This window comes from Centropristis striata, chromosome 11 (assembly GCF_030273125.1).
Source record: "Centropristis striata isolate RG_2023a ecotype Rhode Island chromosome 11, C.striata_1.0, whole genome shotgun sequence".
Classification (NCBI taxonomy): Eukaryota; Metazoa; Chordata; class Actinopteri; order Perciformes; family Serranidae; genus Centropristis; species Centropristis striata.
In genome coordinates, this window is record NC_081527.1 from 104507 (window position 1) to 122500 (window position 17994).

Sequence of the window (17994 nt, forward strand, 5' to 3'; positions counted from 1 at the left end):
GTGGCTTATCAAAAGGGGCAGGGATTAAACAGGGACTTCCTGCTGAGTACACTGACACCTCATACAAGTCTCAAGGACAAACGGTAAAACGGTTCACTAGTTAGTAAAAGGGGGTGTGGCTAATCAAAAGGGGCGTGGTAATCAATCACCAGTTAAACAGGGACTCTATGCCGAGTAATCTGACACCTTATACAAGTTTCTAGGACAAACAGTTCATAAGTTATGAAAGGGGGCGTGGCTGATCAAAAAGGGCGGGAATTTATGAAACATTGTTATGTAGAACTGGTAAATGATGAACCATCATCATGCATGACAAGTTTGAGGCAGATTGGACAATGTATGGTCAAGTTATTAGGTCTCATGTTTTATGAAGAAATGCCATGTCTGTTTACTTAGAGTAAACTGACAGTTATCAGTTAGAATGTCTGTGTTGGAGGAGGGAGGGGGGGCTTTGGTAGCTAAGCAACCAGGTGGCCAGGTGGAGTCGACCAATCAGAGCAGAGCAATCAACTGAAATTAACTGACAGCTCTGCCACACTGAGCAGCCAGAGGTCGACAAACTGAAAATTCTGGCCTCGAACAGAAAGCATTTTTGGCAAAACCATAATACCTATCATTGATCCGACTTCACTTTGAGCATCCTGAGTTCTTCCTCAACGTCTACATATATATTTTTTTTAAGAAAAATTAAAAATTAGCTTTGTTAGAGCGATCTAAAAAAATGTTACATACCCTTTTTTCAGAAATCATCCTGCGTTTTTAATATGGGAGCCAATGAGGCTGTTGGTGGTGTTGGTGGATCATCTGTGCGTCTCACGCCCAAACTATAACTCTGACAGCTTTACCAGAGGATTGTGAGGGAGAACACTAATTTTCCTACGTTTCTATGTATAAATTATTTCTGTAGAGTGAAATTTGCGGCCTGGAGCGCAGTTTTCAAATTTATTTTTTGACAATTTCTTCTCTCCCTCTTGATGACATCACCACTCTAGACTCTCCATAGGGTTACATTGGGGGGATTTTTTGACATGTTTTTTCCAATAATTTGAAAACCGTTTGTCGAAACCCTTAGAAAAGTCATAGCACACTTGTCATGGGCGAGCCGGTCGATTTGATACCTTTTTTGTGTATGTGTGGCCAAAACTCTGGGAGGAGTAATCGACCGAAAAACGACACGGAAGAAACGGAAGATTAAACGGAAGAATAAAAGTAGTCCCGGTGAATAGTAGTTAGTGTGCTTTTGCAAGCAAGCACACAAAAATATAATTTTGGTCCGAAAAAAAGGGAGTAGGCTGAAGTAGATACCTGCAGATACCTGCAGATACCTGTAGATACCTGCAGGTACCTGTAGATACCTGCAGATACCTGTAGATACCTGCAGATACCTGTAGATATCTGCAGATACCTGTAGAAACCTGTAGATACCTGCAGATATCTGCAGATACCTACAGATACCTGCAGGTATCTGCAGGGCTGCATGTTACTGACCTGAAACAACCCCTGAACACAAGCACACACATTGTGCATAACAAACATGGTGAACAGCTGTTGTCATTGGTAACTGGTCAATATAACATAATAATAAAATAATAGAACTGGGTTGAATCCAACCCAAAGTTTAATCTGTTTCAATCGAACTCTGCTGGTTAAATCCTTGTTACGGTTCGTTTGGCTGCTTGTGAACGCTCCAATCGTACTCTGGTGCACCAGAACTACCCAGACCATCACAGAGGGTCCCGGTCCGGTTCCAAACGGACCCTGGTGCACCAGAACTACCCAGATCACCACAGAGGGTCCCGGTCCGGTTCCAAATGGACCCTGGTGCACCAGAACTACCCAGACCACCACAGAGGGTCCCGGTCCGGTTCCAAACGGACCCTGGTGCACCAGAACTACCCAGACCATCACAGAGGGTCCCGGTCCGGTTCCAAACGGACCCTGGTGTGGTTCCATCCACTCTGAAGTAATCCCACCAGAATCCGACCCAATTAAAGGAAATGAACCCAAACTCAGTGGATTGTGGGCAACTGGCGCAGATAAAATCATAAAGTTTTTCAGCTTTTCTCTGCCGGCTCCACTGAGATAAAGCTACTTTGTTATTGCAGAATTATCAACATATTACTGAAAATAACTTGAAATGTACCTTGGTGGTAGAAGCATCAAGGCTCTTCTGTGGTTCTACAGCTGTCTGATCTGTGGATTAATTCATGGGTCAACACGTTAGTTTGATCAGAATTAGATGGTAAATAATAGATATAGATAATATAGATAATAGATTATTAGAATCAAACAGAGTCTGTTTTTAAAAAACGATAACTAACTGAAACTGTATTTTGTGGTTCCAAAACTAACTAAAATTATAGTGAAAATGTCATTTCTGCACCGTGAAAGAAACGCGACTAAATAGAAAAGGAGTTCTCTCTGATTCAGACGAACCAAACGGACCGGACTGGACTCCTGGTGGTCTAACTGGTCCGGTCCAGTCTGGTTCATATCAAGCAGGTTTTAACCCTCATGTCTTCATCTCTGACTGAGATATGACTCGGAGAAGGAGGATTCTGATGAACTAGCTCACAGTCCTTCATGCCTTCAAGTTCTCAACATGTTCCACTGGTTCATCAGCATCATGTCGGCTTGTTTGGAAGTTTAGCGTTAATATCCGACGAGGCTGATCCTTTGTTGTTGCTCTTGTCAGTGTGATCAGATGTTATAATCTCTGTATAAATGTGATCAGATGTTATAATCTCTGTATGAATGTGATCAGATGTTATAATCTCTGTATATTGATGAATAACTCTTTGTTACCATGGTTACCTGCAGGGCTACCAGCCGTCCCTGCAGTCCGACTACCAGCAGCTGGGAGGAAACATGCTGAACGCTGGAGGAGTGATGTCATCATCGGTGGACTACCACCAGCTGGGTCGACACATGCCCAACCACCACCTCAACCACCACCACCCCAACCACCACCAGCACCACCAGCACCACCCCAACCACCACCCGTCTCTGGACTGGACCGCCGATTACCACGGCAACGGGTAGGCGTCGGCGTTCTAGCCAACCTCTTCCTTCCTTTGTCTGGCTTCAGGTGCTATGAAGCCGTTTTAACCAAACATTTATCAGTTTTAATGTGTAAAACAGGCTTCAAACCTTCAACCAACCAAAACAATGTGGTGCTTTTATCACAAAATGATCGATTGTTCTGATATATTGAGACACACTATCAGTAATTACTTTTAAAAATCCTCTGTACCACATTTGCTCCTGCATCCACCATCTGACAAAAAAAACACAGAAATATAACAGTTTTTACTGATTCATGGCAATATATAATAACATTATAACATAATGAGATGACTACTTACTCTGTAAAAGTCTGTAAAAGTGTGAGTGAGAGTTTGATTTGGTTCTCAGGGTTCTAGGATCTAGATTATGTCCATTGGGTCCAATGGGAAAGGAAAGTTTAACCAACTGCTGGTAGCCATTTTTAAAAATGGTTGCCATGGCAACCAGGGTCTGAATTTGTGATGTCCCAATATCCAGTTTTGTTCCCAATATATTTATCAACACATCTGCCAAATTTGGTGCTTTTATCACAAAATGAAGGATTGTTCTGATCAAGGTTAGAATAGTTTTGGATTTTTCATCAGTTTTAGTTTTAATTTCATTTTTAATTATTGTTTTGAAATTCAGTTTTTAGAGTGAGTTTCCTAGTTTTGGTTTAGTATTTATTGGTTTTAGTGTTTTGTAATGGTCTATGTGTTGGTGTGAGATTCAAAGAGGTCATAATAAATGTTTCCTTTATTTCTTTGGTTTATCATCTCAGCCCCAATGAGGTTATTAACTCTTACAGTCCAGGTGTTTATAATGTTGGTTGCTGTTGTTGTGTTGACATCCCAGTCTCAGTAAACATCTATATATATATATATATATATATATATATAGATGTTTTATACAGTCTCAGTAAACATATTCACCATGTGTTCCTGCAGGTTCACTAACAGAATCCTCTTTCTAATAGAAACTCTGGATTTTATATGAAAAAAGTTCACAAAGAGGAAAACGAAGGACATTTTCACGATAATTTTAGTTAGTTTTGTAACCACAAAATACAGTTTCAGCTTGTTATCGTTTTTTTAAAAACTCTTGTTTTTATTTGTATTTCAGTTAATGAAAATGTTTTTTTTCGTTATTTGGTTAGTTTTCTGACTATAATCACCTTGTTCTCATACACTGAGTCTCTCTGTCCTCTCTGTCCTGACGTCTTTCTTTCTGTCTGTCGTCCTCAGTGCTCTGCAGAGAGACAAACCTCTCTATCTGAGCTAATCTCAGGACAAACAGACACCAAACCTTCAGCCCTTCGACTGCCACACCGTGGAACCTCAAGTCTCCTCAGAGCTCTCCATGAGACCGGACCACCTGGACCACCTGGACCACCTGGTCTTCCTGGACCACCTGGTCCACCTGGACCACCTGGACCACCTGGACCACCTGGTCCACCTGGACCACCTGGACCACCTGGACCACCTGGTCCACCTGGACCACCTGGACCACCTGGACCACCTGGGGACACGTCTGTCTTTTCCTACCACGTCTATTTAAAGGACAACAGGCCAGTGTTAGAGCAGGACAACAGTTCCTGCAACATGTCTTAGTTTTTCTACTGACACCAACCTTTCCTCTCTGAACTGGAGCAGGAGGTGAACTGTGATGAGAATATAAACTGTAAATACTCCAAACCTCCTCTACAGCAGAACTTCTCTCTCTTCCTGTCTGCCCTGATTAAAGTTGACCTGTAGATCTTCTGATGTGTACAGATGTTTGTCCACCATCAGCTCCAAAAGGCTCCCAGGAGCAAATGTAAATTACTGTAACATAATAGTTTGAGCTGTCAATTTAAAAAAAAGCCAATTTTTTGTTTTTCTTTCTGACCTCATAGCTGCTGTTTCCTTCACACAGACGACAGGTTGATGACCAAATGTTCCCTCGTTGAGAGAAAAATCAGCTTTTTGATTTGATGCAGTCTGGACCGAGTCTCTGGAGACATAAACTATAAAAAGGTGTCTAAAAACCAGATCAAACAGTAAATCTGAGGGAAATTATCTTTAGCATGGACAGATAATTTACCTTGACAAGATTTATTAAATTAAGATTATTAAATCTAGAAATAAACATGTTGAACACTTAAAATAATAAATTGACTCTTAAAACCAGATAAATGATCTAACACTTCTAAATCTAAAGTTTTTATTTTATCTTGTAAGAACCAAATAATCATCAGGTCACTCTGCTCGGGCCAGTTCATCACTGCTGGCAGCTTTCATTGATTATTTCCCTCAGATTTACTGTTTGATCTGGTTTTTAAACACCTTTTTTTGCAGTCTGCATTAAAAAAGAAAAGTTAATTTGTTCTCAGATCTGCAGGGTAGAAATTAAATGTATTTAGTCCTTGAAATAATGAAAATGTCGAGCAATTCTTTGTTTAAAAAAAAGAAAGAAATAGTCCTTTAGTACGATGACAGCTCCTCCTCCAGCATATGATGAGATTATTGATCTGGATCCAAACTGACTGTGTGTGTGTGTGTGTGTGTGTGTGTGTGTGTGTGTGTGTGTGTGTGAGTGTGTGTGTGTGTGTGTGTGTGTGTGTGTTAATGAGGAGGTTGATCTGGTTGCATCGTCTCTGTTTCTCTATTTAAGAAGCTGTAAGTGTTGCTGGTTTTAATGTTGTTTTTTTAATCAAATCCAGTTTTGTTTTAGTGTTAATGATGATGATGATGATGATGATGATGAAGAGACATCTCTCTGTATCTCTTTGTATTAATGTTTTTTGGCAGATGAAAGGACTCTGGGCAACAACAACCATGAAGATTTTCTTATTTTTAGATTCTAATAATGTGTTTGAGAATAAAGTGGTTGCTCCAGACCTCTGAGCCTCTTTGTCCTTTTCTTTGTTTCCATGAACTCTTTGTGACAGCAGCTCTAATTAACGGCTCATAATAATAACAACACTGATCATAATAAGGTAAACCTTTAGCTCTCCTGCTCCGTTTGGATCACCACCTTTTGCATTTATGCAAAGAAGCCGAGCTGTAATTGCAAAACAAACGTCTTTGAAGCTTTATAAAATATGTATTTTTAACCTCCTGTTAGCTCAGATCACAGCTCGTCAAAAAAGTTTCACACAAATATTATTTTATTTGTTTCTGTGTGAGCTTCATCAGCCACACTGTAAAAAAAACAAACGGTAAAAACCAGCAGCAGAACTTTACCGTAATAAATACGGTAAAACTTTTTCTAATATTACGGTAAAATGATATAAACACTTTTGATTTCACGTTTAAGTTTTTCCATCAAAAGAAACGCTGTTCTGCCATATAATTGACAAGAAAATACTTTATAAATGCTGCATAAATGAAAGATTTTACCATTAAATATTACAGTATATTTCTGTTAGAGATATGGTGTTTAGTACATTTAACAGTTAGAAAAAGTATTTTTACAAAAAATAAATGCAAAAATGATGGATTGGATATATTACATACAAAAACTGTTTTGGATATAAACATTTACAGTGTTTCATTGTTACTGAAACTGAATTAACTCATTTATCATTTTACGTCTTTTACTGTCATGGTTAACAGTTTTTCATCCTAAAATCTACAGACATTTTTTACAGTGTAGTGTGTGTGTGTGTGTGTGTGTGTGTGGGCGAGCCCACTAGGCCTTTCTTCTTCTGTTGAATTCAACATTTACACACACACACACACACACACACACACACACACACACTCTTGCTGCTAACAGTACGAGGTGTCACTGCTGCTGTTTTATATTAATAACAACAGAAATATCTGATCAGAGTTTAATTATAGAGCTGATATCTAGATATGTCACATGGTTTTATTGATCATGATTTTGGTTATTATCAACAATGTTTCCATGACTGTAGATGTAAAAATGACTAAAAAGACACAAAATGAAAGAAATAGTCACACTGCCCCCTGGTGGTGACTGGTCAGCCCAGACGGCCCTGGTCCTATAGTGGTGAGTCCCATAGATATCTATGGTGAGAACTGTGTGTTGTGGCTCTTTATGTGAGTTTAGTTTAATAAGACACATAAAGAAATCTCTGGAGGCGTTTATCAACTTAAAGATAATAACCTGATGATGTCATCACGAGCCGACTGGACAGCCTTCAGACCACACAGCTGTTTATTTATAATAATAAAAAAATAAAATGATAATAATAATAATAACTTACCAGACAGCCTTCAGACCACACAGCTGTTTATTTATTATCATAAAAAAATAAAATGATAATAATAATAATAACTTACCAGACAGCCTTCAGACCACACAGCTGTTTATTTATTATCATAAAAAAATAAAATGATAATAATAATAATAACTTACCAGACAGCCTTCAGACCACACTGCTGTTTATTTATTATAATAAAAAAATAAAATGATAATAATAAAAGAATAATAATAATAATTTTACCAGACAACCTTCCAATCACACTGCTGTTTATTTATAATAATAATAAAATAAAATAAAAATAATAATGATAATCAAATAAAATAATAATAACTTACCAGACAACCTTCAGACCACACTGCTGTTTATTTAATATAATAAAAAAATAATAATAAAATGATAATAATAAAAAAATAATGATAATCAAATAATAATAAAAATGTTACCAGACAACCTTCCCACCACACTGCTGTTTATTTATAATAATAATAATAATAATAATAATAATAATAATTATTATTATTATTATTATTATTATTATTATTATTATTATTATTATTATTATCATCATCATTATTAATAAAGAGGAATTGGGTTTACGAAGCATCAATACATATATTTTATTACTATTTATTTATTATTAATTATAGCCTAGATATTTCTAAACCAGACTGAGTCTTGTCTCTCCGGTCCAGAGGGGGGCGCTGCTGGTCTCAGACCTGCTGCTGGTCCCGGAAGTGTTGAGGAGGACCTGAACCCGGAGTGGGCCGTCCCTCTGCTCTGTGTGTGTGTGTGTGTGTGTGTGTGTGTGTGTGTGTGTGTGTGTGTGTGTGTGTGTGTGTGTGTGTGTGTGTGTGTGTGTGTGTGTGTGTGTGTGTGTGTAGACATGTCGGGCTGCAGGCTGATGAGGGCCGTCCTGGTCCGCGAGTTCGGGTCTCCGTCGGTCCTCAGACTGTGTTCAGATGTTCCTGTCCCTCAGCCCGGACCCTCACAGGTGAGACACACACACAGACAGGTGAGACAGACAGGTGGGACAGGTGAGACAGGTGAGACACCTGACATGTCCCTGCACTTTTTCTAAAGTCCGTTTTTGTCCCCTGCGGTTTTTCCCGTCCAGTAGAGAACCGAGCGGCACTAGGACCAAGCGGAACACGGCCGCTCTAGTTCTATTAACAGGAATATTTCCTCTATAACCGTTTTATCATCATCATTAGGTCAAAGTACAAAAGGAAGAGTAAACTTAAACAAACAACATAAAACTAGAAGAACTTCTATAAAACCCAGTGAAGAGTTTTATTAAAGATCAACCTGTAGAATCAACCTTTGGTCCGAGTTACAGTCAGTCTGCAGCAGAAATATTAATATTTAACTCTCTATGAGTCCTCAGGAGCAAACAGTTAATATACAAGCTATAAATACAACATGTTAATATACAAGCTGTAAATACAACATGCTGTGAATATACAAGCTGTAAATACAACATGCTGTGAATATACAAGCTGTAAATACAACATGCTGTGAATATACAAGCTGTAAATACAACATGCAGCTGTATTGAGATTAAAGTGAACATGTACATTCTGCTGCTTGTCTTTTAATTATGTCCCCATAGAACCATGGACATACAGAATATAATAACCAGTCTAACCGGTTCCTGCTGGTGGTTTTTGTACCCTATGTGTGGTTCAGGTCCTGATCCGGGTCCAGGCGTGCGGCGTGAACCCCGTGGAGACGTACATCCGTGCGGGGACCTACGCCCGGCGGCCCTCGCTGCCCTACACGCCGGGCTCTGATGCAGCTGGAGTGGTGGAAGCTGTTGGAGCAGGAGTCACTGCAGTAAAGGTCCAAATATTATATCAACCATTATATTCATACAGCACGTTATTAAATATTATATCAACCATTATATTCATACAGCAGGTTATTAAATATTACTATCAACCATTATATTCATACAGCAGGTTATTAAATATTACTATCAACCATTATATTCATACAGCAGGTTATTAAATATTATATCAACCATTATATTCATACAGCAGGTATACAGGACAGGCTGTTTACACAGAGCAGAGAGAAGATAATAATAATAATAATAATAATAATAACTAGAAAATTTCTAAAGAAATTTTGATTGTGTGCTTGCCTCTGGACCATCATTCTTGTGGCTCAAATCAACAGTCAAACTGGGACTCTGTCCTGAGTTCACAGACACCTCATACAAGTCTGTAGGACAAACGGTTCACAAGTTAGTAAAAGGGGGCGTGGTCACTCAAGGGGGCGTGGCTTGAATCAGCAGTTAAACAGGGACTCTGTCCTGAGTTCACAGACACCTCATACAAGTATCTAGGAGAAACGGTTCATTATTTATGAAAGGGGGCGTGGCTAATCAAAAAGGGCGGGAATTTATGAAACATTGTTATGTATAAGTGGTCAGTGATGAACCATCATCATGCTTGGCAAGTTTGAGGAAGATTGGACAATGTATGGTCAAGTTATAAGGTCTCATGTTTTATGAAGTCTGTTCACTTAGAGTAAACTGACAGTTATCAGTTAGAATGTCTGTGTTGGAGGAGGGAGGGGGGAGGGGGGAGGCTTTGGTAGCTAAGCAACCACGTGGCCAGGTGGAGTCGACCAATAAGAGCAGAGCAATCAACTGAAATTAACTGCTGTTGGAGACAGTTCCGCAGACAGAGGTGGACAAACTGAAAATTCTGGCCTCGAACAGAAAGCATTTTTGGCAAAACCATAATACCTATCATTGATCCGACTTCACTTTGAGCGTCCTGAGTTCTTCCTCAACGTCTACATATATTTTTTTTTTAAGAAAAATGAAAAAATAGCTTTGTTAGAGCGATTTAAAAAAACTCTTCCATCTAATTTTTTCCAAAATCTCCCTGCATTTTTAATATGGGAGCCAATGAGGCAGTTGGTGCGTTTTGTTAGTGCATCTCTGCGTCCTGCGCCAAAACTATAACTCTTACAGCTTTACCAGAGGATTGTGAGTGAGAGGACAAATTTTCCTACGTTTCTATGTATAAATTATTTCTGTAGAGTGAAATTTGCGGCCTGGAGCGCAGTTTACAAATTAATTTTTTGACAATTCGTTCTCTCCCTCTACACTCTGTTTGATGACATCACCGCTCTAGACTCTCCATAGGATTACATTGGGGGGATTTTTTGACGTGTTTTTGCCCAATAATTTGAAAACCGTTTGTCGAAACCCTTATAAAAGTCATAGCACACTGGTCATGGGTGAGCCGGTCGATTTGATACCTTTTTTGTGTATGTGCGACCAAAACTCTGGGAGGAGTAGTCGACGGAAAAACAACACGGAAGAAACGGAAGAATAACTAGAAAATTTCTAAAGAAATTTTGATTGTGTGCTTGCCTCTGGACCATCATTCTCGTGGCTCAAATCAACAGTCAAACTGGGACTCTGTCCTGAGTTCACAGACACCTCATACAAGTCTGTAGGACAAACGGTTCACAAGTTAGTAAAAGGGGGCGTGGTCACTCAAAGGGGGCGTGGCTTGAATCAGCAGTTAAACAGGGACTCTGTCCTGAGTTCACAGACACCTCATACAAGTATCTAGGAGAAACGGTTCATTAGTTATGAAAGGGGGCGTGGCTAATCAAAAAGGGCGGGAATTTATGAAACATTGTTATGTATAAGTGGTCAGTGATGAACCATCATTATGCTTGGCAAGATTGAGGAAGATTGGACAATGTATGGTCAAGTTATAAGGTCTCATGTTTTATGAAGTCTGTTTACTTAGAGTAAACTGACAGTTATCAGTTAGAATGTCTGTGTTGGAGGAGGGAGGGGGGAGGGGGGAGGCTTTGGTAGCTAAGCAACCACGTGGCCAGGTGGAGTCGACCAATAAGAGCAGAGCAATCAACTGAAATTAACTGCTGTTGGAGAAAGTTCCGCAGACAGAGGTGGACAAACTGAAAATTCTGGCCTTGAACAGAAAGCATTTTTGGCAAAACCATAATACCTATCATTGATCCGACTTCACTTTGAGCGTCCTGAGTTCTTCCTCAACGTCTACATATATTTTTTTTAAAGAAAAATGAAAAAATAGCTTTGTTAGAGCGAATTCAAAAAACTCTTACATCTCCTTTTTTGAGATATCATCCTGCGTTTTTAATATGGGAGCCAATGAGGCTGTTTTTGGGTTTTGGTGGTGCATCTCTGCATCTCACGCCTAAACCATAACTCTGACAGCTTTACCAGAGGATTGTGAGTGAGAGGACAAATTTTCCTACGTTTCTATGTATAAATTATTTCTGTAGAGTGAAATTTGCGGCCTGGAGCGCAGTTTTCAAATTTATTTTTGGACAATTCGTTCTCTCCCTCTACACTCTGTTTGGTGACATCACCACTCTGGACTCTCCATAGGGTTACATTGGGGGGATTTTTTGACGTGTTTTTGCCCAATAATTTGAAAACCGTTTGTCGAAACCCTTATAAAAGTCATAGCACCCTTGTCATGGGTGAGCCGGTCGATTTGATACCTTTTTTGTGTATGTGTGGCCAAAACTCTGGGAGGAGTAGTCGACCGAAAAATGACACGGAAGAAACGGAAGAAGAACTAGAAAATTTCTAAAGAAATTTTGATTGTGTGCTTGCCTCTGGACCATCATTCTCGTGGCTCAAATCAACAGTCAAACAGTGACTCTGTCCTGAGTTCACAGATACCTCATACAAGTCTGTGGGACAAACGGTTCACAAGTTAGTAAAAGGGGGCGTGGTCACTCAAAGGGGGCGTGGCTTGAATCAGCAGTTAAACAGGGACTCTGTCCTAAGTTCACAGACACCTCATACAAGTCTCTAGGACAAACGGTTCACAAGTTAGTAAAAGGGGGCGTGGTCACTCAAAGGGGGCGTGGCTTGAATCAGCAGTTAAACAGGGACTCTGTCCTAAGTTCACAGACACCTCATACAAGTCTCTAGGACAAACGGTTCATTAGTTATGAAAGGGGGCGTGGCTAATCAAAAGGGGCGGGGCTATCAATCACCAGTTAAACAGCGACTTCATGCCGAGTAATCTGACACCTTGTATAAGTTTCTAGGACAAACGGTTCATTAGTTATGAAAGGGGGCGTGGCTAATCAAAAAGGGCGGGAATTTATGAAACATTATTATGTATAAGTGGTCAGTGATGAACCATCATCATGCTTGGCAAGTTTGAGGAAGATTGGACAATGTATGGTCAAGTTATTAGGTCTGTTCACTTAGAGTAAACTGACAGTTATCAGTTAAAATGTCTGTGTTGGAGGAGGGAGGGGGGAGGCTTTGGTAGCTAAGCAACCAGGTGGCCAGGTGGAGTCGGCCAATAAGAGCAGAGCAATCAACTGAAATTAACTGACAGTTCCATCACAGTGAGCAGACAGAGGTCGACAAACTGAAAATTCTGGCCTCGAACAGAAAGCATTTTCGGCAAAACCATAATACCTATCATTGATCCGACTTCACTTTGAGCGTCCTGAGTTCTTCCTGAACGTCTACATATATTTTTTTTAAAGAAAGATGAAAAAATAGCTTTGTTAGAGCGATTTTAAAAAACTGTAAAAAAAATTTGGGGGAGAAATCTTCCTGCATTTTTAATATGGTGGCAATGAGGCAGTTGATGTGTTTTGTTTGTGCATCTGTGCGTCCTCCGCCCAAACTATAACTCTGACAGCTTTACCAGAGGATTGTGAGTGAGAGGACAAATTTTCCTCCGTTTCTATGTATAAATTATTTCTGTAGAATGAAATTTGCGGCCTGGAACGCAGTTTTCAAATGTATTTTTTGACAATTCGTTCTCTCCCTCTACACTCTGTTTGATGGCATCACCACTCTAGACTCTCCATAGGGTTACATTGGGGGGATTTTTTGACGTGTTTTTGCCCAATAATTTGAAAACCGTTTGTCGAAACCCTTATAAAAGTCATAGCACACTTGTCATGGGCGAGCCGGTCGGTTTGATACCTTTTTTGTGTATGTGTGGCCATAACTCTGGGAGGAGTAGTCGACCGAAAAAACACCACGGAAGAAACGGAAGAAAAAGAAAAATAAAAACTAGAAAATTTCTAAAGAAATTTTGATTGTGTGCTTGCCTCTGGACCGTGACTCTCGTGGCTTATCAAAAGGGGCAGGGATTAAACAGGGACTTTCTGCTGAGTGCACTCACACCTCGTACAAGTCTCTAGGACAAACGGTTCACTAGTTAGTAAAATGGGGCGTGGCTAATAAAAAGGGGCGGGGTAATCAATCACCAGTTAAAAAGGGACTCTATGCCGAGTAATCTGACACTTTATACAAGTTTCTAGGACAAACGGTTCATTGGTTATGAAAGGGGGCGTGGCTAACCAAAAAGGGCGGGAATTTATGAAATATTGTTATGTATAAGTGGTCAGTGATGAACCATCATCATGCTTGACAAGTTTGAGGAAGATTGGACAATGTATGGTCAAGTTATTAGGTCTCATGTTTTATGAAGTCTGTTCACTTAGAGTAAACTGACAGTTATCAGTTAGAATGTCTGTGTTGGAGGAGGGAGGGGGGAGGGGGGAGGCTTTGGTAGCTAAGCAACCAGGTGGCCAGGTGGAGTCGACCAATAAGAGCAGAGCAATCAACTGAAATTAACTGACGATGGAGACAGTTCCACAGACAGAGGTGGACAAACTGAAAATTCTGGCCTCGAACAGAAAGCATTTTCGGCAAAACCATAATACCTATCATTGATCCGACTTCACTTTGAGCGTCCTGAGTTCTTCCTCAACGTCTACATATATTTTTTTTTAAGAAAAGTGAAAAAATAGCTTTGTTAGAGCGATTTAAAAAAACGGTTAAATTTTTTTTTTTGAGAAATCTTCCTGCATTTTTAATATGGGAGCCGATGCGGCAGTTGGTGCATTTTGTTTGAGCATCTGTGCATCCTGCGCCCAAACTATAACTCTGACAGCTTTACCAGAGGATTGTGAGTGAGAGGACAAATTTTCCTACGTTTCTATGTATAAATTATTTCTGTAGAGTGAAATTTGCGGCCTGGAGCGCAGTTTTCAAATTTATTTTTTGACAATTCGTTCTCTCCCTCTACACTCTGTTTGATGACATCACCGCTCTAGACTCTCCATAGGGTTACATTGGGGGGATTTTTTGACGTGTTTTTGCCCAATAATTTGAAAACCGTTTGTCTAAACCCTTATAAAAGTCATAGCACACTTGTCATGGGCGAGCCGGTCGGTTTGATACCTTTTTTGTGTATGTGTGGCCAAAACTCTGGGAGGAGTAGTCGACCGAAAAATGACACGGAAGAAACGTAAGAATAAGAATAAGCCCGGTGAATAGTAGTTAGTGTGCTTTTGCAAGCAAGCACACAAAATAAGCCCGGTGAATAGTAGTTAGTGTGCTTTTGCAAGCAAGCACACAAAATAAGCCCGGTGAATAATAGTTAGTGTGCTTTTGCAAGCACACAAAATAATAATAATAATAATAATGTGTTGTATTATAGCCAGGACAGCGTGTGTTCACCACCTCTTCAGTCTCTGGAGGAGATAATAATCATGTTAATAATAATGTTGTTATTATTATTATTATTAATAATAATAATAATAATAATAATTATGTTAATAATATTAATAATAATGTTGTTATTAATAATAATAATAATAATAATAATAATATCCATCCATTTTCCTCCTCTTATCGCGGGGGCAGCAGGCTAAGCAGGGCGTTCCAGGTGCCCCTCTCCCAGCCACAACGTCCAGCTCCTCCTGGACCCCGAGGCGTTCCCAGGCCAGGAGAGAGATATAATCCCTCCACCATGTTCTGGGTCTTCCCCGGGGCCTCCTACCAGTTGGACCTGGAACTCCTCTAACGGGAGGCGCCCGGGAGGATCCTTACCAGATGCCCAAACCTCCTCAGCTGACTCCTTTAGAGGAGAAGGAGCAGCAGCTCTACTCCGAGCTCCCTCCGGATGTCTGAGCTCCTCCCCCTATCTCTAAGGCTGAGCCCAGCCACCCTACGGAGGAAGCTCATTTCAGCCGCTTGTATCCACAATCTCGTTCTTTGGTCACTACCCAAAGCTCATGACCATAGGTGAGGGTTGGAACGTTGATGGAGCGGTAAATCCAGAGCTTTGCCTTCAGGCTCAGCTCCTTCTTCACCACGACGGTCCGGTACAACGACCACATCACTGCTGACGCCGCACCAAACCACCTGTCCATCTCACGCTCCGTTCTACCCTCACTGCTGAACAAGACCCCCAGATACTGGAACTACTTCGCTTGAGGCAGTACCTGTCTCCACCCAGAGGAGGCAGTACCTGTCTCCACCCAGAGGAGGCAGTACCTGTCTCCACCCAGAGGAGGCAGTACCTCTCTCCACCCAGAGGGGGCAGTACCTCTCTCCACCCAGAGGGGGCAGTACCTGTCTCCACCCAGAGGGGGCAGTACCTCTCTCCACCCAGAGGAGGCAGTACCTCTCTCCACCCAGAGGGGGCAGTACCTCTCTCCACCCAGAGGGGGCAGTACCTGTCTCCACCCAGAGGGGGCAGTACCTGTCTCCACCCAGAGGGGGCAGTACCTCTCTCCACCCAGAGGGGCAGTACCTGTCTCCACCCAGAGGAGGCAGTACCTCTCTCCACCCAGAGGGGGCAGTACCTCTCTCCACCCAGAGGGGGCAGTACCTGTCTCCACCCAGAGGGGGCAGTACCTGTCTCCACCCAGAGGGGGCAGTACCTCTCTCCACCCAGAGGGGGCAGTACCTGTCTCCACCCAGAGGGGGCAGTACCTCTCTCCACCCAGAGGGGGCAGTACCTCTCTCCACCCAGAGGGAGCAGTCCACCGTTTTCACCCAGAGAACCATGGCCTCAGACTTTGAGGTGTTGACTCTCATCCCAACCACTTCGCACTCGGCTGCAAACCGCCCCAGTGAGTGCTGGAGGTCCCGGCTTGATGAAGCCAAAAGAACCACATCATCTGCAAAAAGCAGAGATGCAATTCTTAGGTCACCAAACCGGATCCCTTCTCCCCCCGGCTGCGCCTTGAGATCCTGTCCATGAAAACCACAAACAGAATCGGGGACAAGGGGCAACCCTGGCGGAGGCCAACACCCACTGGGAACGTGTTTGACGTTGTGCCGAGTATGCGGACACAGCTCTCACTTTGGTTATATAGGGACCGGATAGCTCGTAGCAACGAGCCCGGTGCCCCATACTCCCTCAGTACCCCCCACAAGACCCCCCGAGGGACACGGTCGTAGGCCTTCTCCAAGTCCACAAAACACATGTAGACTGGATGGGCAAACTCCCATGACCCCTCCAGAAGTCTGTGAGGGTAAAGAGCTGGTCCGTTGTTCCACGGCCAGGACGGAAGCCGCATTGTAATAATAATAATAATAATAATAATAATAATAATGATAATGTGTGTGTATATAGGCAGGACAGCGTGTGTTCACCACCTCTTCAGTCTCTGGAAGAGATAATAATAATAATGACATTAATAATAATATTAATAATAATAATGTTGTTATTAATAAAAATAATAATAATAATAATAATGTGTTTATAGGCAGGACAGCGTGTGTTCACCACCTCTTCAGTCTCTGGAGGAGATAATAATAATATTAATAATAATAATAATAATAATAATGTGTTTATAGGCAGGACAGCGTGTGTTCACCACCTCTTCGGTCTCTGGAGGTTATGCTGAGTTCTGTGTATCAGAGGAGTCGTCCGTCTTCCAGCTTCCTGATTCTCTGGACTTCCTGCAGGGTTCAGCCATCGGGGTCCCCTACTTCACCGCCTACAGGGCCCTGCTGCACAGGTGGGACCTGTCTCACATACACCTGTCTCACCTCACATACCTGTCTCACCTCACATACCTGTCTCACCTCACACACCTGTCTCACCTCACATACCTGTCTCACACATCTGTCTCACGTCTCTAAAGACTGACATGTTTTAGTGACAGTGATTCAATCATCCAACACTCTGACAACGTGTCAACCTTTAATCTGTTAACTCTCTCTGTAGTTTTGTTCTATTTCCTCCATGTCTGACTCCTTCCATCCTGCCTGTATTCACCTTAAAACATGTTTAAATACCATGTTGGTATATTTTTCACCTATATGACCTGATAATAATAATTGTTTTTTTATTCTGACTAACTGGATCAACATTTAGAACCAAAAAGAAACAAAGAAAAACCAACATAAATGTGATCTTGTGATTGTGTGTGATCCTGTCATCAACTCTGGTTTTATTCTAGTGGGACTCCATTTGATTTGGCTCTGGTGTGTTTAGAGGAACAATTTTAGTCATTTTGTGTCTTTTTTAGTCTTTTTGTGTCTTTTTTTAGTCATTTTGTGTCTTTTTTGGGTCATTTTGTGTATTTTTTTGGTCATTTTGTGTCTTAAAGAGGGTAAGAGGGTTCCATCCAGTTCTATCATTTGATACTAAATCTATTTGAGCTTGTCTCCAGTTTTACTTGGTATATCATCATCAAACTGAAACTGGCCTCATTGAGTTTACAGCCAGTTGAGTCTCCAGACTCATAAAAACATCTTGTAGTTTCACTAAAACAACAAGTGTTGATGTCAGAAATCATCAGAATCAGCCTGATATCAGAATTACGTGTGTTTAACTGTTGTGTGTTTCAGAGCTCACACCAGAGCTGGAGAGACCGTCCTGGTCCACGGAGCCAGCGGAGGGGTACATACATATATATATATATAAATATAA

General features: G+C 41.2%; 2 protein-coding genes across 2 annotated transcripts in view; both read left to right on the top strand.

Annotated features, from left to right (window-relative positions):
* tox (thymocyte selection-associated high mobility group box) overlaps positions 1 to 4463 on the top strand; it is a 45923-nt gene extending 41460 nt beyond the window's left edge. The window contains exons 9-10 of the mRNA XM_059344354.1: positions 2821 to 3038; positions 4290 to 4463. Of these exons, the coding sequence (XP_059200337.1) occupies positions 2821 to 3038; positions 4290 to 4326 (255 nt within the window). The 3' untranslated portion in view covers positions 4327 to 4463. The remainder of the gene's footprint in view (positions 1 to 2820; positions 3039 to 4289) is intronic.
* A 3635-nt stretch (positions 4464 to 8098) lies between these two features.
* cryz (crystallin, zeta (quinone reductase)) overlaps positions 8099 to 17994 on the top strand; it is a 14359-nt gene continuing 4463 nt past the window's right edge. Inside the window, exons 1-4 of the mRNA XM_059344359.1 lie at positions 8099 to 8252; positions 8948 to 9100; positions 16914 to 17077; positions 17913 to 17964. Of these exons, the coding sequence (XP_059200342.1) occupies positions 8145 to 8252; positions 8948 to 9100; positions 16914 to 17077; positions 17913 to 17964 (477 nt within the window). The 5' untranslated portion in view covers positions 8099 to 8144. The remainder of the gene's footprint in view (positions 8253 to 8947; positions 9101 to 16913; positions 17078 to 17912; positions 17965 to 17994) is intronic.